At 37.0% G+C, this 25,633-nt stretch overlaps 1 protein-coding gene across 2 annotated transcripts in view; it reads left to right on the forward strand.

Annotated features, from left to right (window-relative positions):
• BCL2L13 (BCL2 like 13) overlaps positions 1 to 25,633 on the forward strand; it is an 80,753-nt gene that overhangs the window by 38,490 nt on the left and 16,630 nt on the right. For both annotated transcript variants that reach the window (XM_044679503.1, XM_044679502.1), the window contains 3 exons: positions 563 to 719; positions 4,979 to 5,048; positions 21,615 to 21,758. In XM_044679503.1, coding sequence (XP_044535438.1) covers positions 563 to 719; positions 4,979 to 5,048; positions 21,615 to 21,758 — 371 coding nt within the window. The remainder of the gene's footprint in view (positions 1 to 562; positions 720 to 4,978; positions 5,049 to 21,614; positions 21,759 to 25,633) is intronic.

A 25,633-nucleotide genomic window follows, 5' to 3' on the forward strand; every position in this document is an offset into this window, starting at 1 on the left:
CCCTAGGATAGAGGGCACAGTTATGATCTCTATTTTACACATGAACTATAAGACTCAGAGCGGATCAGTTTTTTACCTGAAATAAAACAACACAAAACTTTCTTACCTGAGGTTACAAAGAGGTAAGTCCTAGAGTGGGGATTCAGGCTCTTCTCCTATCTCTTATGACTATTCAGGATCAAACCTAAAATTAATACTATGAGAAAAACAAAATGAAACCGAGGATAAGATAGAGCCAAGAGTTATCTGTAAAATAAAACCACACATTGTCTTTGATATAAAGTTAGAGAAGCACTTAATATATCTAAGGAATGCAGACAAGTTTTACTGCAGTACAACCTTCTTGTTTAGTTTTCTAAAGCCGAGACATTTCATTGACCTCCCCCCATAATCAAGCTGTTATCAGTATCTTTATCATTGTATTATCTTGAACAACCTCAATGTTATCTGTTTTTTTTTATTTTGCCACACCTAATGATATGTTCTTGGGAGTGGACTTGCATAATATATGTACCTGTAGATGTCATTTAAGTTGGGTTTTTCTTTTGATCTGATTCTTCAGCTTTCACCAGCCCAGGCTTTGACTGCCACACATCTCCAGTATTCAGCCCTGTTAACCCAGAGACCTCAATAGAAGATTGCTTGGCCCATCTTGGACAGAAGGTGTCACTGGAACTGAAAGAACGCATGCAGGAAGCATTGCAGACTCTGCTCAGCCAGTGAGTCACCATTGCCCAGTCCCAGTATGCTTCCCCTCAGTGTCCTTCTCCTTCTCAGAATGGAGTGACTGAGACTTTGTTTTTTATGAGAACCTGTATCATTTATTTTCTCCCCCTTAACATTTTAAAAAATCTTCCCTAGATATCATATGCCCTTTGTGTTCAACTAGTAGGCATTATTTCAGATGTTTTAGCATAGCCACAGCACCTTCTTATTTATTGTGTCAAGAACAACAAATACATTTCCTGGATAGTTAGGAACAGCTCATTTCATTGTCTTGACCTCCCATTCCCATTACCACACAGGCTTATACCTAAATGCTAAGGTTTGGATATTGCATTGTAAGATGAGGTTATATCATCTCCATTTTAGGGATTCTCCAAGTATTGCCAACTTGGAATTGTACATCAGCCCGTGGAACTATTCCCATTTTTTTAACTTAGCTCTCTCCCAATCATGTTTCTGGCTTTTAAGACTAGAGGCAAATAGGAAGTAATAGTGAAGGTATATTAATATAGATCGAAACTGTTTGATGTAAAGCGTCATTTAAATAAACAGACAAAAATAAACCTTTATCCTAATTACTTGCTCGTAGGTTATTAGGAAATTGACATAAATTTGAAATATTATTTGACTGACATATGCACTTTTGAAAGCAGCTTCTCTTCCAAGATCCACAATTTAGGTGCTCAGTTAATGTGGTAGAAAGTTCTTGAATTCAAGTAGACAAAGTTTATTATTTCTTAAATGCTGTAGTTGGGGCTATAGGTAAACTTAATTCATTTCTCTGCATTTTGATTAACTGAATATTTATGAGCTTCTAAAATTGCTCTTGGATAATAGTAGATTTGAGTAAGTCAGGATTTGATGTGTCATTCCTTTTAAGGGAGTTTTGAAAACCCATTTTGGGTTTCTTTGAATCCTATTCTGTGGAAAGAACAAGAAGTATAAACAAATATAGAGGTTGGGGGGAAAAGACATTTGAATGGAGAATATGGATAGAAGAATAAGTGAAAAACAAAAGACAAAGATTCTTTATTTTGAACTTTTACTTTTTGGCCTTGTGAATAACTTAATTTCTCTTAGTTTCCATGTCTCTCAGATCCAACGTTAGAAGCAAGAATTGAATAGTGATTTTTAACATGTCTTGAGTTTCACAAAGAGAAATATTTTCTAGGCAACATAGTCTTAATTTCTCCCCTGGTCTGTTAGTAATCTATTTATATATTTTTAATCTCCCTCCTAAATAAATCACCGTTTCCTCCCTTATCTTACTTTTTCCCCCAAAGTCCTAGATGTTATGATATATTTTGAAATTTGTACCTCTTGTTAAAGATCACAATTCACATTTCTTCACAAATATGATTTTTTCCCACCTTTGAAAGATATGTTTGGATGGAGGAGATATAATAATAGTTCCTTATGTATAACTGATTCGTAATGAATGGGGCAGGGTTAAGTACTTCATGACCTTGCAGCCTCTTAAGAGTTACCTTTTTATTTGTGTTTACTAGGATTTTTTAATAGTTCATTCAGAATCAAGTCTAATTAAAACCAAAGTCTAAAAATTATTTGTTTCAAGCACCTCTTTTATAGAAAAGTTATGGCTTCATTTTCTGACTGTGATTATTTCAAAAGCTAATCAAATTTGTGTTATAATATCTCAGCAAGTCATAATACAAAAAAAAAACGATATCTACACACACTTCTAACTGTGGGATTTTTTTTTTAGGGGGAACTTTTAATTAGTAAATTAAAATTTATTTTTATTGTCACGCAAAACACACTTCTATATTGGTCATTATTGTAAGAGCAAAGTCATATATATAACCAAGACCCTAAAATAAAACCCAAAATACCCAGATGTGAAAGACAACTCCAACAGTTCTTTCTCTGGAAGTGGATAGCATTCCCTGTTATGTCTTTCAGTCTTGTCCCAGATCACTTCATTGCTGAGAGTAGCCAAGTTTTCACAGATAACCATCGTCTGTGGTGTTTTAAGTTGAATATGGTTTTAAGTTTAATATAATTATCCTCAGAACTGCTTTAAGTCAGGGTGAGAAACTAATTCTGGACTTTTTAGAAGAGCCTCCTCAGCAGTTTTATTTAGAGATGGCAACTGAACTTCTTTGGCTTGGCTGTGCATTAGGTTTCTTTTGAATATTTCAATCAGCTATCATCTTCCAAATGTCCATATTGTGTAGGTGTAATTAGCACAATATATGTTAACCTTGAAAGATCCTCAGGGACTTTAGCCTTATAGGCAAACTGCATGTAAGGATCACTAACTGAGGCAGTACTAAAGAATCACAAAGAAAGTGAAGGGATTGAAATCCCCTAGTTAAGCTTTAGAGTCAATTTTAGATAGAAGCAGAATGTATTCCAGTAAGAACTCCATTTGAAATGTCACCGGGATCCAGCACAAAATCCTAGCCCATTAAAAAGTTCTGTGGTAACTTTTAAATTAATATGTTGTTAGAAATGTGGCAATAAGGTCTTCTGTAAAGAAAGATTTACTTTGAAAATGTGGTTTCCTTTGATAATTGTTTTAAAGTTACTTCGGCATTGATTTGGGAAGGATATCTGCTGGGTTTCTGAAGCACCTGAGTGTTACATTTTACACCTAAATCCAAACCAAATGTGATATGATTGCTAAAATTTGCCTGGGAACAGTTGCTTTTATTTAAATTAAATTAAATTACAACATGGACTATAAAGAACTGTTTTCTGTAGTTTTCATATTTAGATGATTAGGCTCTTTTCTGAAATTAGAAATATTCTTTACAAATCTATAGTTCCATATGTAGGTGTAATTTTTGCATACGTGTTTTTAAAAAGTTACACATATTTTTAGCCTTCCGAAGCATGTGCCAGTGGTGTGTGTGATTTTATAGGTCTATACCCAATGTTGTATAAAGCCATTTAAAAAAAATGTTTTGAAATCATATTCAACTAAATGTTCCCTTAACCCAGCTTTTTCAGAGATTGTCCCAAATCTCCTATAATACAGATACTCTTTTGCTATAGGTTAAATTATGTTCCCTGAGAGGACTCATCTTTTAATTTTCTGTCACTAACTTTTACTCATAAAGTAGCTGAGGGAAGTAAGAACTAATGAATATGTAAGAAAATAATATCTCAGAGGGAATGTAAGTTTTACAAAATTTACTCCCTCTCCCTTGGACTCTCCTTTCTCTTTTTAGCAGCATAATTTTGGTGATTTAGAATCAGAAGAAATTAGAGCAGAAAAGAAATTTGGAGATCATCAAACCCATTTCTTTGATGAAGGAATCAAAGCCCAGAGAAGTTTAGTGACTTGCTCAAGGCCACGTATCTATAATTAGTAAAGGTCAGAGCCTGAAACTGACCTAAGTTTCCAGAATTCCAGTTCATTGGGCTTTCTACTATACTGAATTACTTTCTGGGACCAGTAATGGATGAGAGAACTATTTTAAGAAGAGGTTCAAGTCCTATAAAATGAGTACTTTTATTATTTATTATGTAGGTTTAAACCTTGCCAGTTCAAAATAAAATTATTTTCATGTAGTAAATTGCTGTTCTCATATTTTATACCTGATACCAAGTTGATGAGGAAACCGAGGCATGGAATTTGAAACTTAGAGCAAATTAATAAGTGACCTAATTTATCATCTATTATTACTACCCAATTATTTGAATGGTAGATCTTAAACTCTAATTATTAGAGAAACAATAAGAAAAACTTCAGACTTTAAAGAATTAGTATTCTGGGATTTTGATATATAAATATGATCTACTCCTTTAAACATGAAAAATCTTACCAGATGATGTAAACGTCATTTATATTGTGCTTGGTTTTTAGAACTGTGCTGAATGACAGTTTTTTGGTCTTCCTTTATCCCATTATTCTTTGGTCCTATGATGAACCAGATTGTGATACAAAGGGAATATTAGGTTAATTTCAGAAAACCTAAAAAATATTTAAAAATAGATGTAAATTTAACTGAACATTAATTGTTCCAGAAAATTGACTATGTAATTAAAAATATTTTACATTAACTTCATGTTTTAAGAATAGTGGAAACTCTCAGTATGAATTTATGCTTTTCCTTGATTATGGGTTTCATTTTTTTTTAAGGGCCCCAAATAGAATGATTGAATATTAGTCTAATGGTAGAGAGGGTGAATCATGTTTCATGTGTTTGTATTTGTATAGTCATCTCAACATTTATTAGAGTTTTCCTTCTTTGACTCAGACTTTTAAAAAAAATTTCTACAGGCCAGTGAGCTATCAGGCATATCGGGAATGTACACAGGACACTGCAGCTCTTGCCAGCGGCTGGAATAAGGTACTATACAAATTATTGCGTTTGTTTAAAGTTTTTTTTAACATGTTGATATTAAGGGAGTAGTATAGTTCCCTACATTAACAGATCTCTTATAGCTTAGTACTTATGGAAAAATCAAGGCTGGCCTTAAAGGTAGGCAGCCCTGTATATCGGGTATGATTATAAAGCCCCCATCTTTCCTCCCCCCACTCCCCCCTTACCTTCCATCTTAGAATCAATACTATGTATTGGTCCTAAGGAAGAATAGTGGTCAAGTGTGATTAAGTGTCTTGCCTGGCGTCACACAGCTAGGAAGTATCTGAGGTCAGACTTGAAACCAGAACCTCCTGTCTCCAATTTTTTCTTAAAAGAGGGTTTCCAACCACTCACCTCTTGTGGTTGGCCTGAAATTTCTATCACTAGGTTCACTCACTTAAGCAGACAACATTTTCTCCAAAAGTTACAATCATTTAGGTATTACCTAGATGGGGAAATCAGACCTCAGTAGGTGGATTGCCTTCTCTTTTACTATCATTGTACACATGTTGTTGTTCAGTCGCATTTGACTTTTTGTGATCCCATTTTAAGGGTTTTTTTGGCATAAATACCGGAGTGGTCTGTCATTTCCTTCTCCAGCTCATTTTATAGATGAGGAAACTGAGGGAAACAGGGTTAAGTGACTTACCCAGGGTCACATAGCTGGTAAGTATCTGAGACCAGATTTGAAGTCAGGAAGCAGAATCTTTCTGACTCCAGGCCTGGCACTCTATCCACCATATCACCTCACTGCCCATCATTGCATACTAGTTTTATCATAATTGTTCATTATCATCACGAATACCTAAAATACTGCATTTCATAAGATTTGCTGAAGAGGAAAGGATAAGGGGGAATTGCCACTGAGACAAGCCAGAGAGGGCAGTCTCTGGTGATTGCTTGTAGATACCCATACTGTGGGCATCTGAGTGAAGAGAAGTTATAGAAAAAAGGAGAGCTTTGAAGACTTATTTGATAAAGGTTGCTGTGCTGTATATAGAAAAATTAGTATAGTGGGTAATAATATAGTTTTTGGTTAAAACCATGTAGATTACATCTAATAACAGTAAATCTCTATAAAAATCCCCCTCTACCCTAGAGCCTTTTTTTGCTTTAGGCTAAATTATATGCCCTGAATAGTAATATTTTACATTTATATATTTCTAATTAACACTTGAGAGTGAGCATACATATCATTGATGGTCTCAGTTTTCCTGTTTTCTTAAGAAAATTAGGATGTTTGGAATGAGGAAAGAAGGTAGTAACCAAAGAATTGATTTAGGAGTCAGAAGACCTGGGTTCATGTCCTGCCCCTAACATAGTATACCTTGGAGATGTTGTGGATTCAGTTCCAGACCACCACAATAAAGCAAATATTATAATAAAGTAAGTCACATGAATTTTTTGGTTTCCCAGTGCATATAAAAATTGTTTATACTATGCTGTAGCCTATTAAGTGCAATAGTATTATGTCTAAAAAATTTTTTGCTTAAAAAATGCTAACTTTCACCACACCTTTCAGCAAGTCATATCTTTTTGCTGGTGGAGGATCTTGCCCTGATGTTGATGGCTGCTGGCTTATCAGGGCAGTGGTTGCTAAAGGTTGGGCTTGCTCTGGCAATCTAAACAATTTTTTTAAAAATAAGACAGCATTGATGTCTATCATTTCTATGTGCTCTTCCTTTCACTTGAACACCTGCAGGCCATTGTAGGGTTATTAATTGGCCAATTTCAATATTGTTGTGTCTCAGTGAGTAGGGAGGCCAAAGAAGAGAGATGGTGGGTTGATGGAACAATCAGAACACAGTTAAGTTTGCTGGCTTATATGGGCTTGGGGATTCCCCAAAACAATTATAATAGTAACATCAAAGATCACTGATCACCATGACAGATATAATAATAATGATGAAAAAGTTTGAAATATTGTGAGAATTACCAAATTGTATCACAGACATGATGTGAGCATGTATTGTTAGAAAAATAGTATTGATAGACTTGCTTGACACAGAATTGCCACAAATCTTCAGTTTGTTAAAAAATGCATTATCTGTGAAGCATAATAAAATGAGGTCTACCTGTAATAACTTTGTGATCTTTTGCAAATCATTAACCTCATAGTGTCCTAGGGCACTCTGTTATTTGATATAAAGAGTTTCCTCACTAAGATTGCTCTACATCTGTGATTCCCAAACTGGGCGCTACCACCCCCTGGTGGGTGCTGCAGCAATCCAGGGGAGCAGTGATGGCCAGAGGTGCATTTATCTTTCCTATTAATTGCTATTAAAATAAAAAAAATTAATTTCCATGGGGCTAAGTAATATTTTTTCTGGAAAGGGGGCGGTAGGCTAAAAAAGTTTAGGAACCACAGCTACACTAATAAAATCATAGGTCCAGACCAAAAAGTAACTTATACTTACTTAGTGTATTAAGGTTATAAGGCATACCTCATTAGACTCTCACACTCTTCTTGTGTGGTAGATGAAGACACTGAGATTCAGCTTCAAAAGTTTAAGTGACTTGCAAGAGTTGGGATTGAAATGCAAGTCTTCTGATTCTAAATCCCTCGGTGTTTTTTTTTTTTGTTTTTTTTTGTCTTTTTAAACCCTTGTACTTCGGTGTATTGTCTTATAGATGGAAGATTGGTAAGGGTGGGCAATGGGGGTCAAGTGACTTGCCCAGGGTCACACAGCTGGGAAGTGGCTGAGGCCAGTCCCTCGGTGTTTTAATTGCTTTTGTATTTAAGTCTTCTATAGGGATATTTTGGCAAGCTGTGTGACCCTGGGCAAGTCACTTAACCCCCATTGCCTAGCCCTTACTGCTCTTCTGCCTTGGAACCAGTACACAGTATTGATTCTAAGATAGAAGGTAAGGGTTTAAAACAACAACAAAAAGAAAACAATAGGGAGACATCGGGCCAGTTCCATTTCTTTAGTCTTCAGTTCCCTGAGAGTTATTTTGTTTTTCATTTCTCATATTAGAGATTTGGAGCATTTTTCATGTAGTTGTGGGTGGCTTGCATTTCTTCTTTTATAAGCTGCCTGTTTTTATCCTTTGACCATTCATTAGAAAATTACCCTTTTTCTTATATTTTTGTAGTTTGAAAAAAATTTTAGGTGGCTAGATAGTCTTTCTGTCATCAGTCTGCATGTCATGCCTATCTGTTGCAGTTCTAGCTTCACTTCCATTGTGTGACTTATGGAATATGTTAATAAGTAAATCCTCATTTTGGACCTGTACCTTTTAAGCTACTTCCATCTTCTGTCAGTTATATAGCTGATGTAGTATTCTGGGCCCCTTTTTCTGGTTCTGCATTGTGAACGCCTTAGCCACCTTCCTTTAGCCACATAGCTGAGAGAAAAGAGAGTCTACTTCCTTCCTCTTTTATTCCTTCCCTTTTACCCCCGGATCAATTTCCCAATCATTTCTTGCTCAGGTGCCTAGGTCACTGCCCTGTGACCCAGGCTCCATACTCTCGGAGTTCAGGAACACAGATAGGGCTCCAATGCATGATCCTGGGAGGGGGTTCCAGGAAGTAGACTCTGTTCTTTTAGGTGTTCAGCTAAAGGAAGGTGACCAAGGGGTCCTTAGGGAGACTGGTCACATGGCAGGAAAAAATTAGGTTTTTTTCCACTATATCTGTCTGCTTTTTCCTGTCTGAGTAAATATTAATAAACTCTATGGAAATTAAGACCAGAGTTTAATTTAAGTATTACAGCATTCACTTTGACTTATTCCCCTCCTTCTCTCTCAGCACTGCCTCCCTCCTTTCACTCCAGACATTCACTGGATCAGGTAGGGCAGCCATACTTCTTGCTTCTCACTGCCACTTCCTGACTATTCCCTTGGCCACTTCTTGTTGAGGTTTGCTGCATCCAGATATATTACCCTATCCAAGTCCTGGTGGCTGTTCTCTATTGCCTTTAAGGTCTTTTTCCTTCTTAGGGAGATTATCTGCACCAGTTTCTCTCTCTAAGATAGCCCCAATCCTTAAATGTGAATCCTTCAGATTACATTTTAAATCACTCTTGCTTCCCAGTTCTCCAACCTCTATAATTTACATTCAACTTTAATCACAGGTACCATATTAGCCCGAATATAGTGTGATTTTTTTTTTCCCCGCTGTATGTACCTTTTGCAAGTCTCATTCACACTATTTTGGAGCACTTCTAGCTTGAAACCATAAATTGTGTATTGTGCGCCTTAGCATGCATTTTAGTGCATCTATTTATAATCACTACATCATAAATGAATGGAGAATTCATGTTACAATGCAACATTGTTCAAATGTACTGGAAGTGTCTTGAGGAGAACACTGACAATAGATATAGGCTAAATCTTGCAACTTCATGTACGTGCTGTCTTGTGGGAATTGTCTTTCACACATGCATTGTGTTGCAGTGGCAATAGATCTAATGCCAGTGTTTTTGGTAGCTCTTATGCCAAGGTTCTTGTATTTATAATTTCTGAACATTTACCCATTATTTGTTTGATGATGGGTAGAGAAAATTATATTGACCATGTTGAAAAAAGGCTTCTTCAAAAACCCAAGTTAATAAAGGAATTCTATGAAGTTATGATACAAACTTTAAAATCCTCGTGGCTAAGGAGGCAGAAAATATGAACAAAGTTTAAGCTTTGATGAAGTGCGGTGTTCCGGGCAATTTGGAACTATGCCCAAAGGGTTGTAAAAGACTGTCTGCTCTTTGATCCAGCCAGACCACTGCTGGGTTTATACCCCAAAGAGATCATAGGGAAAAAGACTTATGCAAAAATATTTATAGCCACACTCTTTGTGGTAGCAAAAATTTGGAAAATGAGGGGATGCCCTTCGATTGAGGAATGGCTGAAAAATTGTGGTATTTGTTGGTGATGAACTGTGGGAGCAGAAACACGGAAGAAAAACAACTGCCTGATCACATGGGTTGATGGGGATATGATTGGGGATGTAGACTCTTAAGTGATCACCCTAGTGCAAATATCAATAATATGGAAATAAGTCTTGTTGCATGTTGGCTGCAGGGAGGGGGGTGGGAGGAGGCAGGGGAAAGAACATGAATCATGTAAACATGGAAAAATATTCTAAATTAATTAAATAAATAAACTTAAAAAAGTACGGTGTTCCAGAAGCAACTGTAGTTTCTTCCTTTTGAGTTATCCTTCAGAATATTATATTCGGGTAATAGGGTAGATGTGGCAGTCAAAGTCATCACCTTGATTTCAGGTGATCTTCAGAATGAGACTGTGTACTCCCTAAGGAGTGATGGGTTGAGAAGATGGGTTACCCACCCCCGCCTCACCTCCCAGCCAGTAGTGGAACACTGGTGCCCTGTTTACCTGCATAGTTACTACTTTCCCACTCAGCTCTCTTCCAGTCTCTTCTCTCCTGTGCCAGGTGTTAGCTTCTCAGGGAGTTTGTAACCTGAGACCACTTTAGCAATAATGTAGATTACATTGGGAAAACCCTGTGTTCTCACTTCCTGGTTGTGGTGGGGTGCCTTCCCTTGGCTCTGAATTTTAGGTCAATGGGAGGGAGCTAAGCCAAGCCTTACTTGGCTCTTCCTTAAATTTTCAGAGGGATGGAATGAGTCACCCAAGAGAGGCAGTGATGGGTTTTGCTTTGCAACATGAGACTCATCTTTCTCTCTAAACCTATATCTTCTGAACTTTTATTACTATTGAGACTATCATCCAGGGGGATTTATAACTTAGTGTCATCCAGAACTCAGCTCAAAGTCACCCCAGATATTTAATCAGTTGCTAAACCTTGTTTCTACCTCCAAAACATCTCTTGCATTTGCACTCAGTTGTTCTGTTTCTCACATTACCATCATTGTAGTTTAGGCACATCTTGCTTGAACTATTAACAGTAACCTCCTGTTCTAGGCTTGACCAACTTAGATTGGATCTGGTGATTCAGGTTACTAATTGGTATAAAATGAGACATTGGTAGATCATCTAACATTTAACAAAACAGTTGTTTACTTAATTGCATGGAAACGATATTTAACAAAGATATGATTCAGTTGTGTGTAGTTTTCTTGACTGAATTTTCCCAGAACCTTGGCTTTTATCCTTAGGTAACTAAGAAGCTACATTAGTGGTTTCAAGCTATACTCTTTTGGACCAGTTAGAGTCTCAAAGACAGTTTCATTGCCATGATCTTTTTTTTTTTTTTTTTGGAACATAAGAAACATTAAAAAAAGCATTTTCACTTATAAAATAGAATGTAAAAAAAGGATTGTATATGAAATTATGACTTCCATATAGCTTTATTTTTATAAAATATACATACAATAAGCAATATATTTTAAAGGTTGTATTCCCTTCTGAACTCCCTTCTCTTCTGTGTGTTTTTATAATTGTTTCCATGTTCCTTTTTTCTTTTTCTCTTTTTGGCAGCACTCTTGTTAGATTCTTCCACCCTCCCTCCTTCTCTCTCTCCCTCCCTCCCTCCCTCCCTTCCTTCCTTCCTTCCTTCCTTCCTTCCTTCCTTCCTCCATCTTAGAAGAAGAACCAATACTATATATTGGTTCTAAGGCAGAAGAAAGTGGTTAGGGCTAGGCAATGGAGGTTAAGTGACTTGCCCAGATCCACACAGCTAGAAAGTGTCTGAGGTCAAATTTGAACCCAGGACCTCGGGTCTCAAGGCCTAGCTCTCAATCCACTAGCCACACAGATGCCCCCTCTAGATCCCTTTCTTATCTAATTTAAGAAAATCTTTTTCTAAACAAAACCACCCAGTAGTCAAGCCTTAAAATGTACACTTCTTAATCTTTGTTAGAAAGTAACATTCTTCATCATAGGTTCTCTGGAGATGTGATTGATCATTAATTTGATCAACTCTTTAAAAGTTGTTTTCCTGGGGACAGCTGGGTAGCTCAGTAGATTGAGAGTCAGGCCTAGAGATGGGAGGTCCTAGGTTTAAATCCGGCCTCAGACACTTCCCAGCTGTGTGACCCTGGGCAAGTCACTTGACCCCCATTGCCCACCCTTACCACTCTTCTACCTATGAACCAATACAAAGAAGTTAAGGGTTTAAAAAAAAATAAAAAATAAAAGTTATTTTCCTTACAAAGTTGCTGTTATTATGTAAAATTTTTCCCTATTTTACTCCCTTCTGCATCAATTTATACATCTCATAATTCTCTAAAATCATCTATTTTTCCCAATTTCTTTTTTAATAATTAAATTTTTTCCTTCTAAACAAATATAAAAAAAAGAGCAGTTCCATATGTGTGTGTGTGTGTGTACATATATATATATAAAACATAACTCAAAAAAGGATTATATATGAAACTCAATCTTCATTTCATACTGCTTGCTACATACCTAATACAGAAGTTATTTTCAAAACTCTCTTGCTTGTGTATGCTTCCTTCTGTACTTCCCCCTGTTTTCTTCTGTGCAATTAAAAAAAAGTTTCATTTTTTCCTCTTTATTGGTACAATTAAAATTGCTTCAAACCTTGTTAGGAAAATTCCTGACATTTAATCTCAGGTTTGGCTCTCTGCTTTATTTTACATTTTTATCTATCTCTAGTTAACTCCTGGAAAGTTGAGGCAAGATTCAGGTTGCTGGAAACATTTGGTTAACAAGCAGCCGATTATATTATGTGTGTCTGGATAGATAGGGACCAGAAGGGAAAGTTGGGGAAAGAAGAGTCCTTTTTCTTGGAATTTCCTTAATCCTTGAATAGATGAGTTATAATTGATGGCACCAGCCTGAGGCTTTTGCATTTGAAATGCTTCTTGGAGCCTATGGCCCTCCTTTATCTCTCTCCTGTTCTCCTTGTGCTGGTTACCTTTAGACTTCCTGACTCATCTCTGTCTGATTCTACTCTATGCTTCTAGACCCTTGGTTTCCCCAATTGGCTCTGAGATTTTTTTATACAAGTTCCTTAGGGTTATGACCAAGCCTTTCGCAGGCCAGTCAGTGCAGCCTCCCTGAAGCAGCAAGATGCCCTGAGAGGTGGGAGGCAGCGCGTGTCAGGCAAGTCAAAGCACCACCATCACCATCCCAACTGCCCTTCCTCCTGGGACCCCAGTGCAAACTGCCTAGGACTCCGAGCCTAAGAGCCTGTGGAATCACTGTTTCCAGCCCACTGCCTACTCTCATTATCCTGGGAAGCAACCCCTGAGGAGACAGAGCTTAGCAACTGCTCCTGACCCTGCTACAGCCCCATTTTTTTGAACTCAGAAAAAAAATTTTTTTTTGCCATTGACAAATGGCTCAATATCAGACACTAATATGCTTTTATCAGTGGAAATGTCATTAAAGAAGAGGCATTGATCTCTGCTATGCTTCACTCTAAGGGCCATAGGATCTTTCCAGCTGAAACCTTCCCTATGGGCCATCTCCCCCAATAGAAACTGAGTCCTTTGAGAGTAATCTTACTTTTCTATTTGTATCCTCAGCACTTAGTACAGTCTTTTCATTATAGTAAGCATTTAATAAATGCTTCATTCTTTCATTCTTTCATTCATTCACTAACTATCTCCATACAGGAAATATATGGTGAGTAGAGAGCAGGTCTCCTAGTGGTGGTGGCTGTGGAGGGGAAAGTGGGGAAGGCCTTCAGAAGGGAGAATTTGACCTGCTTTTTGAAGGAAGCCAGTGAGGGCAGGTGGAGTACTTCGAACCTGAGAGATAGTCATTGAAAATACAGATCGAGTATCTGTTCAAGGAATAAAAGGCTAGTAGTATTACTGGGTGGCAGCTTATGTGAGGGGAATAAAAAAGGAGAAATTTATAAAGGTAGGAAGAAGTAAGGTTGTGAAGGACTTTAAATGTCAAATGAAATCACAGCTCTAGATAAAAAATCTCACCTGACAGTTGATAGCCATGGGCCCTAATTATGTGAAAATCTCTGTTTGCCTAGATTGCTTTCACAATGTCAAAAATAACCTGACTGTTTTCTTTTAGATTATAATCTTGGTTACCTTTAGTAATCTTGGGTTACAACAATACTGTTTCAATTAGAGGAATCTAGAAAACTACTCAAACAGATTATTTAACTTGTAGATTCATTGCCCTTCCGTCCTTGTGTTAGCAGATACAGATACATTTTGTCATTCCTCATGAAATACCTCAGTAGTTGGAGCAGTGAATTGAAATTGCTTTAATTTCCTCTTGCATTTCCTTTTCTCTTTGAATGAATCTGCTTCCATTTGGAGGAGTCTTCTGCAAAGTAGATGCAGAAATTAAAATTTAGTTCTTTTCTGGAATGTTGGAGAAGGCCAAGGAAAAAGTTAGAAACTGTCACACTTTCCCCTTTACATTTAATCCAATATAGACATAGATATAGATCATCTCAAAGACATTATCACTGTCTTTAAAGAGCTTTTTTTAAAAAGTCTTGTAGTAGAAAAGAATGTTTTGGCTAATACCAAGTTTGTCTCTTACAGTGGTAACTGACAAAACAAAATGATTAATTTGTACAATAAATTTTATAACTTTTTTCATTTTCACAGTGAACATTCAAAATGTCCTTCTACAATCATTTGCCATTGAGTCCATAAAATTTTGACATGGAACCTAATCATGAAACTATACTTATCGCCTTGGATTCTTAGTTTACTTTTGACATTATCTTATTTTTAAAATCTTGATGGAAACCAATGGATTTTCAAAGTGGTTTAAATCAGACCAGTTCTTGAGTTACTGAAGCTTGTTTATTTTCATGTCTTGGAAAATGTTCTTAATTTTTTGTGAGATACAAGTCTGCATTGCAGCATTTCATTCCATTTGGGAAATTCTATAATCTTAAAGCAGTTCTATTTCTTAGCAGGTCAGTATAGCTAAATGGTTTTTGATAGCTGAAGTGAGACACCTCCTGAAAAATGCCAAACATCCAGGTTTAGAAGTTTTAGGGACTTTAATAACCAGCTGACCAGAGCGTCCTCTTCACATGAGAGAGAATCGTGTTGCCCCTAAGTAAGCACAGAACATATATAGGAAAATAAGTTGGCTGGAATTTTCCTTGGCGCGCATTTCAAAGGATAGGATTGGCGTGTTCAAACATATATATTTCTTAAGCAAGCAAGCAATTTCTCAGAAGCAGAGGTAGAACATTAGCATAGGGTCAGGGTGGGTCAGGCAAGCTGACAGAAGGGAGGTGAGATAAGAGTTTGGGTGAAAACCCAGGGCCCCCTGAGGGGTTCTTTACTTTTTAGTCTTCTCTGCTCCATTACAATAGCTTCCACTTCTTCTTTTGAAAACTACCTATTATAGCCTTTGGCTATTTACCTATTGTTAAGAGTGGCTCTTGTTCTTATATATATTTATGTGAATATCTTTTATATCTCATAAGTCAGATTTTTATCTGGGAAATTAAAATCTTTTTTCTCAGACTCATTGTTTCCCTTCCTTTATAAACCCACTGATTTTGCTTTTACAAGAACTTTGCAATTTTATATAATCAAATTGGACATCTTATATTCTATGATTGCCACTCTTCTTTTCCTTCCTGTGAAAGGTATTTCTTCACTCCTCTTGTGGAAGCTTCTTCTTGGACCTAAGCATTGAGTTTGGAAGCCCCAGCTGTTCATACATTAAGTAGTCAGTAATGCTACAGCTTTTTCTCTTTTATCTATGCTACAACTCTGCCCATACCATTTTTGCCTTGGGCTGATGGTCTCCTATCTAGCCTGTATCCTTAACTTTCTCATGTGTAGGTATGAGCACTACCTGAGCCTGTAATAGATGTAAGTAGTTGTGTGTCAGCTGTGGCAAGAGTTAGGTAGATACCATAGTAAGGATTGCTGTAGGCTTTGAACTGAAACATGCTATAAAGAATGACCCAACAAAAACAGAATGTGAATTTTGAGCTCCTTTTCTCTGCAGTGGCAAGTGAGTTGGGTTTAGTAGTTCACTCATTGCATTTATGAGATGGATGGCCATTGCTTGGAATGCATTTTATGATTCCAAAGCTTTTTTTCTTTTAAGTTGATGACTCTTGAACTAATGAATTACCTTCCTGCTTATTCCTAGTATCAGAGCAGAGGGACAAGATAAATTGTTGATTTAATCACCCAATAAAGAAGCATTAAAAAAAAAAAAAGCCAGATACTCTGCTGTGCTTTAGGCTAAAAAGCTAGAAATTAAATAGTCCCTGCTGTGAGTGAGCTTACATTCTCTCAGAAGAGAAAACATGGACATATGTGAGAAAATATGGAATAAAAATGAGGTAGTTTAGGAAGTGACAATATCAGAAGTTGGGGAGATTAGGGAATGTTGATGCCTTAAAGGAAGTAAGGGATGCTGCTATGGGGTGAAATGAGGACAGAGTGTTTGGGGACAGTACAAAGACATGGAAAAGGAACATGGAATCCTGCATGGGAGGTCAGATTGTGGTGTGTAGGAAGGACAGCAATGTATAAGAAGATTGGAAAGGTCAGCTAGGTAGCTCAGATGAGAAAGAACCTGGAGTTGGGAAGTCATGGGTTCATATCTGGTCTCAGACACTTCCCAGCTATGTGACCCTGGGCAAATCTCTTAATCCCATTGCCTAGCCCATACCACTTTTCTGCCTTGGAATTAATACACACACATACTATTTATCCTAAGATGGGAGGTAAGAGTTTTTTTTAGATTAAATAAAAATAAAACAAAGAGTTTATATTTTATCCTAGGTTCATAGGAAGTTGCCAGAATTTACTCAGTAGGGAGTAATATGGTCCGTCCCTTTCCACTTTGGCATCTGTGTAGAGGATGGATTAGAGTGTGGAGGCTTGAAGCAGGGACACTAGTTGGAAGATAATTTCAGTAGTTCATGCAAGTAGTAGTGAGAGACTGAATCAAGTTGTTGACAGTATGAGTAATGTAAAGGAGGTGGATTCGTGAGTTCTCATGGAAGAGAGAAACAAAAAAGATGTGGCAACAGATTGGATATGTAGGATGAGGAGAATGAGGATTTGAGGATTACCTGGGATACTTGAAAAATGGTTGAGATTCCAACCACAATAACAGAGTTGGTGAGAGAAGTTGATTTTAGTGGGGCAGGACTAAGTTGTTTTGGACATAATGAGTTTGAAGTGCATTTGGAACCTTCATGTGGCATTATCATAAACAGATGGAGGACTGGAGGTCAAGAAAGGTGTGTAGGCTGGCTAGGTAGATCTGGCTGTAATCTGGGGTAGAGATGATAAGTTTAATTTAATGGAGGTGATGAATCCTGTGATAAGAATGGACTCTATGTTTCTAAAAGTAGATTCTTTAGAGGAAAGAATTCAAACGTAGAGTGAGATAACCTCTAAAGACTCTTAGATATGGTAGAGTAGAAAGTGTGTTGGATTTTTGCTCAGGATATGTTTAAATCTTGGCTTTATACTTTTCTTGACTTTTTGTTTTTCAATTGTTTTTAATCTTGTCTGACTCTTTGTGACCCCATTTGGGGTCTTATTGGCAAGGAGACTGGAGTGGTTTGCCATTTCCTCCTCCAGCTCATTTTATAGATGAGGAAACTGAGGCAGCGTTAAGTGACTTGCCTAGGGTCACTTAGCTATAAGTGTCTGAGGCCAGATTTGGACTTAGGGAGATGAGTTTTCTTCCTTGTAAGCTTGGCACTTTATCCATTGTGCCGCCTAGCTGCCCCTGGGTAACCTTTGTAGATTGCTTAATCTCTGGATTTGAGTTTCCTCATTTGTAAAACCAAAGTTTAGTCATTGTCATTCAGTTGTCCCCTATTCTTCATGATTCCATTTGGATTTTTCTCTACAAAGATGCTGGTTTGCCATTTCCTTCTCTAGCTCATGTTATAGATGAGGAAACTGAAGCAAATGGAGTTAAGTGACTTGTCCAGGACCAGATTTTAACTCAAGTCTTCCAGATTCCAGGCTTGGCACTCTTATCCACTGTGCTTGTGTTACTTAGCTTCCTCTAATGTGGGAGACAACATAGAAAAGGTTAAATTAAATGATTTCTGACTTTCTTCTTCAATTCTAAATCTGGGATCCTTAGGTTTTCTACAAATCAAAGATTCTCTGATTCTATTTATTTTATTTATAATACTATAGTTGAAACAAAGATCTATTTTAAAATCTCTTCAACTGGACAATCTTAATATTTGGATTTTTTAAAAAATGAATATTTTCTTTTTTTAAAAGGCAAGGTAGTTGAGTAGTCCAGTGGATAGACTGTTGAACCTTATTTCAGAAGGACCTGAGCTCAAATCCTACCAGAGACACTTAATGACTATGTGACCCTGGGCAAATCACTTCATTTCTCTCAGCCTTAGTTTTCTTATCACAAAATGTTGATAGTAGTACTTCCTTCATAGAGTTATAAGGATCAAATGATAACCTGTAGAGCAATTTGAAAACCTTAAATTGCCCCATAAATGCTAGCTGTTATTAATTAGTAATAAAATTTATAATTATAAAAGTTCTTAAATTGATGTTTTTCCTCATAATAGAATCTAGAACTAGATCATCTACATCTAACCCTTCCTTTTGTACAAGAAAAAACCTCACCCCCAAAGAAGTTGTTTGCCCAAGGCAATGTGGCTGTAGTAGAGTCCGAATTTAAAGTTGAATCCAAGTCTAAACTTTCCATTACCACACATGTAGGAACAGTATCCATTTGGCACAGGCTGGGATGGTTTCCCTTTATGGATACCTGTGGCCAAACTCTGGATTTGGTTGATCTGGAGTACAGTGGACATTAAAAAAAAAAAATCAGCCTCTGAATTAAAATTAAACTCTGGCAGAATTTCCCACTTAGCTACATATTGTCCCTTTGATCCTGGCAAAGGCAGGCAAAAATGGAGGGGAAGAGCATTTCTATAAAATAATTTTGTTAAGCCTTTATTAATAAGTTTTTTCATTACATCTTATGGTTCCCCAATGTTTCATTACATTTCAGTTTTTAGCCTGAATTACTGGACCAGAGTAAGGATTGATCCGGAATATTTAAAATTATTGGGTTTGGATTACAGTGATTTTGTGGTTGAAATAAGAAGGGTTACGTGGAAACAAAAGTTTCGGTAATTGCGTGGCCTAAGGAAGGGGTTTCCACGATATTAACACAGTGGGTGCTTTCCAGGAATTTGACATGTAGAGTAAAAAATTATTAATGCCAATATTTAAATCTGGCCCTCAGCACTCCCTGGGCAAAGCACTTAACTTCTATTACCTGTGATAGAGAGGAATTTGGGTAACCTGTGAAGGGCCAGCCACGTAGTCGGCACAGCCCACTGAGGTAACTCAGAAGTCCAGGTCACTGTCACTAGTAGATCTTCTTGAGAGGTCACTAGATGTTACTTTGATGTCCGGGATTAATCAGGGATAACAGGAATCAACAGAGGATTTGGGTAGGTCTCACACTGGATCAGGAGAGAGAGCTCAGTTCAGAAGCGATTCACTTCTCCATAGTCTCCCACTCTCTCCCCAACTGCCAGTCCAGCACCTCGGAACCCCCACTGAGAATTCTGAGCTTCTGTCTTCCACATTCTGATCTCTGCGTCCAGCACATTTGTATAGTCTCACCCTGGCCCTTCACAGTTTACCCAAATTCCTCCCTATAACCCTTACTGTCCTTCTGCCTTGGAACTGATTCTAAGACAGGAGGAAAAGATTAAAAAAAAAATAAAAATAATGAAACCAATATCTACTAGCTCTTAACAACAGTTTTAGAAAAGTTGAATCAGTAACTTAAGGAAAATGAAAACAAAATTGTCTGCATTTGGAGACGAGTTGTATAATGCTTTTGGTTTTAATGACCATTCCTTGAAGGTAGAAGTAGCTAGTAACAATAGCATATAGGTACAAGTCACTTAACTTCTTTGCCTCATCTGCAAAAAATAAGAATAATAAAGTAGCACCTACCTCCTAGAGTTTTTATGAGGATCAAATGTGATAATAATTTTAAAGTACTTCAACTCTAGTACCTGGCACAGAGTAAGCATTATAAAAATGTTAGTTATATATTTTCATTATCATTCAGGGACCTCTTAGTTATTAGACTCAGTTTCTTCAAATGTGAAAATGAAGATACCTCCCTCCCAGGGCTGTGGTGAGGATCAAATGAGATAATATTTGTAAAGCACTTAGCATAGTTCCTGGCTCATAGAGGGCACACAACAAATATTTCCCATTTGATTGTGAGTTTCTTGAGGATGGGGACTTGTCCTCCCTTTTTTATAATTAGCACAATACTTACTGCCTCCAGACACATGGTAGGTCTGTAATAATGCTTATTGTCTGATTATTGATGAGACAACAATTTAGTTGATAAAAATATGGTCCAAAGGAGCTCCTGAAGCTTAGGGAATTCACAAAAGATTTGCTTTTCCAAACCCAGTTAAATCAGTTAGTTGCCCCAGGTGAGGGAAAAGGAGAGTTCTTCATACCTAGTCCCAGTAAGAGGAATTCTTTCCATAGTCCTTTCCTCAGTGGTTGTCAGCAAGGGAAGTAGTGAAATTCCTAAAGGGGATAGGTTTGGTCAACTGAAATTTTGCCATTTCTTCCTTCCACTTCTCCTCCCCAGCCTGTGTCAGGTGTAATTAGATCCTACCTTCTGCATGGAACTCTTCTGTAGTATTTCGGACTTTAGCCATGACCATCCATAACAGATTACCAAATAGACCATCATGTGAAATTTGAATGGGGATGTTGGGACATTCCTAGAGTCTGATTGGGCAAATGTGCTTGCTCACAGAAAAGTTCTAAGAAGATGGGAACAGAGTCTGTGCTTTGCATTCATGTTAGTTGACCACAGAGTGATGATAACAGAGTCAAGAAGATGATTGATCATCAGCTTATGACGGTGTTATTAGCAGAATTGTATAAAGGTTCTTCTCTTCTGTACAAATTTAGAAATCTCCAGAAGCCCTCATCCTCCTTGGTCATTCCAGGTTGCTCAAGTCTTTTGTTTTTTTTAAACCCTTAACTTCTGTGTATTGGCTCCTAGGTGGAAGAGTGGTAAGGGTAGGCAATGGGGGTCAAGTGACTTGCCCAGGGTCAGACAGCTGGGAAGTGTCTGAGGCTGGATTTGAACCCAGGACCTCCCTTCTCTAGGCCTGATTCTCAATCCACTGAGCTACCCAGCTGCCCCCAGGCTACTACTGTTCTAACTGATGGACTGTGAGGGGACCAGAGTCCATATGCCAGAGTCAGTGACTTAGAAGGGAATGAAGTCGAATATATTAAGGGGCTCCTGCATTCTGGCAGGCAGAACTCTTATATTGTTCAGGAGTTCAAGAGGTACTCCTGTTTTCAATGGAGATTTTTGAAGAGAAAGAATCCCTGAGGGAAAGGATATAAAAATAAAAACAAAACATTGCTTGCCTTCAAGTTTTGCCATCCTATTGTAAGTGCAATTTTTTTTTTTTTGGTAAATCATATACAAGTCCACACATGTCTGCCCAACTATTTTTAAAATCTATATATTTTCTCAGAATAGTCCCTTTGGAGATTACTAGCCTGTTTCATTTGTTGTAGAGAAATTCACTCTTATCTGTACCACTCAAGACAGTTCTTCCCTGTGTTTCTCCCTTTTATAGTTAATACTACAAAAATTATTTTTTAATTTTTTCCCCTCTTCTTTTTCTTGAAGGTTTTGGTGCCTCTGATTCTGCTACAGCAAATGCTGATGGAATTGACAAGACGAGGACAGGAGCCTCTTAGTGCATTGATACAGTTTGGTGTGACATATCTGGAGGACTATGCTGCAAATTATATAATTCAACAAGGCGGATGGGTAAGGGTTGGACCATGGGTTGCTGTTTTCCTCGAGTACTTTAAATATCATTTCTCATAACTTGATTCTTCCCTCCATTCTCACCTTTTTTGTCAGTCACTTAGCAATGGAGTTGGAAAGATTGCTCTAGTTTCCTTTGAACATAATAAATGACTATACCACTTTGCCACTGGAAATCTAGATGGCCAGGGTCATCCTTCTTGTTTGGTCTGACCAATTTGTCATCTGAAGTACAATTAGGCAGTTTTGCCCCAAGATGGCCTAGATAGTAGATCTGCTGGTCTCCTTTGAGTCTGTAGATAAATGATCCCCTAGCCTGCTAAAAATACTCATCTACCATTGCATCCTACCTGTTTAGGTACTGTTTACAATTCCACAGGAGTTTTCCTTAGCTTTCCTTTTAATGAAATATAGTCAGTTAATTGCATCCAGAAGAAATTTTTTTTCTTCATATGCTGTGTGTACATTCCCAGTAGATTAGAATTTGGCCCTGGGGTCTTGATAGTAATGACTTAGATTCTTATGGGTTATATGTCATATTAAAAGATTATGTGGGAAGTATATGTGTTAAAATTTGTTATGAGTCTTAGTTGGTAACTAGTCAATGATCCTAGATAAATATGTTTTTCGAATACCTTTGGGAAAGTCTACTCTTTTCGTACTGCTCCTGGTAGGTTTCCATTACTGCCTGGGTTATCAAATTGTGAAAGAACAGACTTCTTATATATCCATACTGAATGATTGTGGGAAATATGGCAAAATCTCATTAAGTTGAAAATAAGTAGGATAAAGGTTGGATTGAAATCTACACTGTCTATGAAAAAAGGAGTTACTCTTTCCCCTAGCATGCTAAAAGCATGGCTCACGGATTCAAGAAGCACCTGAAGCAGATGGCTGCTCTGCAAGTACTGGATGCTTCACAAGCTGAGATGTTTGCTCTCAGGCCATCCACAGGCTCTCACAAGCTGAGGAAGTACCTCCCACTCATTATCTTCTTCCATAACTGACTCAGGTACACCCTGACAGGGGGGTGAGGTTAAGATATGCATGTGTTGGTTCTTCAAGGTGAATGACAAGGGCCACATGGACATGACCTACTTTTGCTTGCTTCATGGATGTCATCAGCATTGAGAAGATTGATGAGCTTTTCTATCTAGTGGATGACACTAAGGACCACCTTGTGATTCATTGTCACAAAGGAGGAAGTGAAGTACAAATTATGCAACTGAGGAAGACTTGTGAGCACAAAGGCTGATTTCTATCTACTTACCCACAATGCCTGCACTTTTCACTACCCATAGACCCCAAATAGAGCAGCAGGTGAATGTTCATATATTGCAGCAGATTTTCTCTGGTGAAATAAAAACCTTATAACCTACATTAATTAAATGGATTCATTTAAACTCACAAAAGTTCAAGAGTTAATACTAGGTCTCACATTATGTTATAAAGCAATAATCCTTAAAATTATTATAATGCTAGTTAAAAAATAGAAAAGTTGATTAGTGGGATGGAACAGGTGGAAAGACCCAAATGCAATCAAACATAGCATAATGTTTTAAAAATTTAAGCTCACCAAGTACTGAGGTTACCATCATTTAGCATTCCCAATTAATGACTACACTCTGATAGACTTTATATGTGGCAAAACTGCTAGGAATCCTAAAAAGCAGTCTGGCAGAAATGAAGTTTAGATCGACAGTTTACTCCATGTAGCACAATAAGCTCCAAATGGATAAATGATCTAAATAAAAAAGATCATTTTTTCTTTACTGTATCTGTAATTTCACCATTGAAAGGAAATTCTAAAGAGAAATTCTCCACAGCAGTACAGATCAACACTTTTTGTGAAATTTTGAGTCTTTGAGAATTACCAAGAGATTATGTGAGTTGTCCAGGCTTGTACATATGACCAGAATAGATCACTGAAGGAAATAAGATACTGTTCATATTTGGTACTAACCAGAGAAATCTTAACTAAACAGGGTATAGAAGTAATCATAGAAGATAAAATGTTCCAAATCACTAATATTAAGAGAACTGCAAACTAAAACATCTCTGAAGTTTATCCACATTTCCCTCAGATTGGCAACAGTGTCAAAAAAATGAAAATGGAAGGCTCAGGAGCTGTGGGAGAACAGTGTGCCTATCAATTGAAAAATGGCTAAGAAAATTGTGTTATGTGAATGTATTGTAATATCGTTGCATTGTAAGAAATTATACAATCAGAAAAATCTATGGGAATTAATACAGAATGAAATAAACAGATTGAGGAGAATAATGTATTTGACCATAGTAATAGAAAGAAAAATAACTTGAACTATTGAATTGATGATTCCCCTGACCAATCTTAGCTTCAAGAATCTAATGAAATAATGTACTGCCTGCCTTTTGAAAGCGGCATTGGGAGATGAGAGATGTCAAACTCATTGCCATGGGCTACCATTGCAGCTTTCCTGTAAAATTCCCAAGTATAGTCCAAAACAGATTAAAATTATCTCAATAGATGCTGAAAAAGCCTTTGACAAAATACAGCATCCATTCCTATTGAAAACACTGAAAAGTATAGGAATAGAAGGACCTTTCCTAAAAATAATAAACAGTATATACCTAAAACCATCAACAAACATCATATGCAATGGGGATAAATTAGAAGCCTTCCCAATAAGATTAGGAGTAAAACAAGGATGCCCATTGTCACCTCTATTATTTAACATTGTACTAGAAACACTAGCAGTTGCAATTAGAGAAGAAAAAGAAATTGAAGGTATCAAAGTGGGGAAGGAGGAGACTAAGCTATCACTCTTTGCAGATGATATGATGGTCTACTTAAAAAATCCTAGAGAATCAACTAAGAAGCTTGTAGAAATAATCAACAACTTTAGCAAAGTTGCAGGATACAAAATAAATGCACATAAATCATCAGCATTTCTATACATTTCCAACACACTAGAGCAGCAAGAAGTAGAAAGAGAAACACCATTCAAAATCACCCTAGACAATATAAAATACCTAGGAATATACCTACCAAAACAAACACAGCAATTATATGAAAACAACTATAAAACACTTTCCAAACAAATAAAACTGGATCTAAACAATTGGAAAGCCATTGATTGCTCATGGGTAGGACGAGCTAACATAATAAAAATGACAATTCTACCCAAATTAATTTACCTATTTAGTGCCATACCTATCAAGCTACCAAAAAACTTCTTTACTGAATTAGAAAAAACTATAACAAATTTCATTTGGAATAACAAAAGATCAAGAATATCAAGGGAAATAATGAAAAAAAATGTGAAGGAAGGGGGCCTAGCAGTACCAGATATTAAACTATACTATAAAGCAGCAGTCATCAAAACAATATGGTACTGGCTAAGAGATAGAGAGGAGGATCAATGGAATAGACTGGGGATAAATGACATCAGCAAGACAGTGTATGATAAACCCAAAGAGCCCAACTTTTGGGACAGGAATCCACTATTTGACAAAAACTGCTGGGAAATTTGGAAAACAATATGGGAGAGATTAGGTCTAGATCAACATCTCACACCCTACACCAAGATAAATTCAGAATGGGTGAACGACTTGAATATAAAGAGGGAAACTATAAACAAGTTAAGTGAACACAGAATAGTTTACTTGTCAGATCTGTGGGAAAGGAAAGACTTTAAAACCAAGCAAGAGTTAGAGAAAATTACAAAATGTAAATTAAATGGTTTTGATTATATTAAACTAAAAAGTTTTTGTACAAACAAAAACAATGTAGTCAAAATCAGAAGGGAAACAACAAATTGGGAAAAAATCTTTATAACGAAAAACTCTGACAGGGGTCTAATTACTCAAATATACAAGGAGTTAAAGCAATTGTA

The sequence above is a fragment of the Gracilinanus agilis genome, chromosome 5 (assembly GCF_016433145.1).
Source record: "Gracilinanus agilis isolate LMUSP501 chromosome 5, AgileGrace, whole genome shotgun sequence".
In the NCBI taxonomy this organism is placed as follows: Eukaryota; Metazoa; Chordata; class Mammalia; order Didelphimorphia; family Didelphidae; genus Gracilinanus; species Gracilinanus agilis.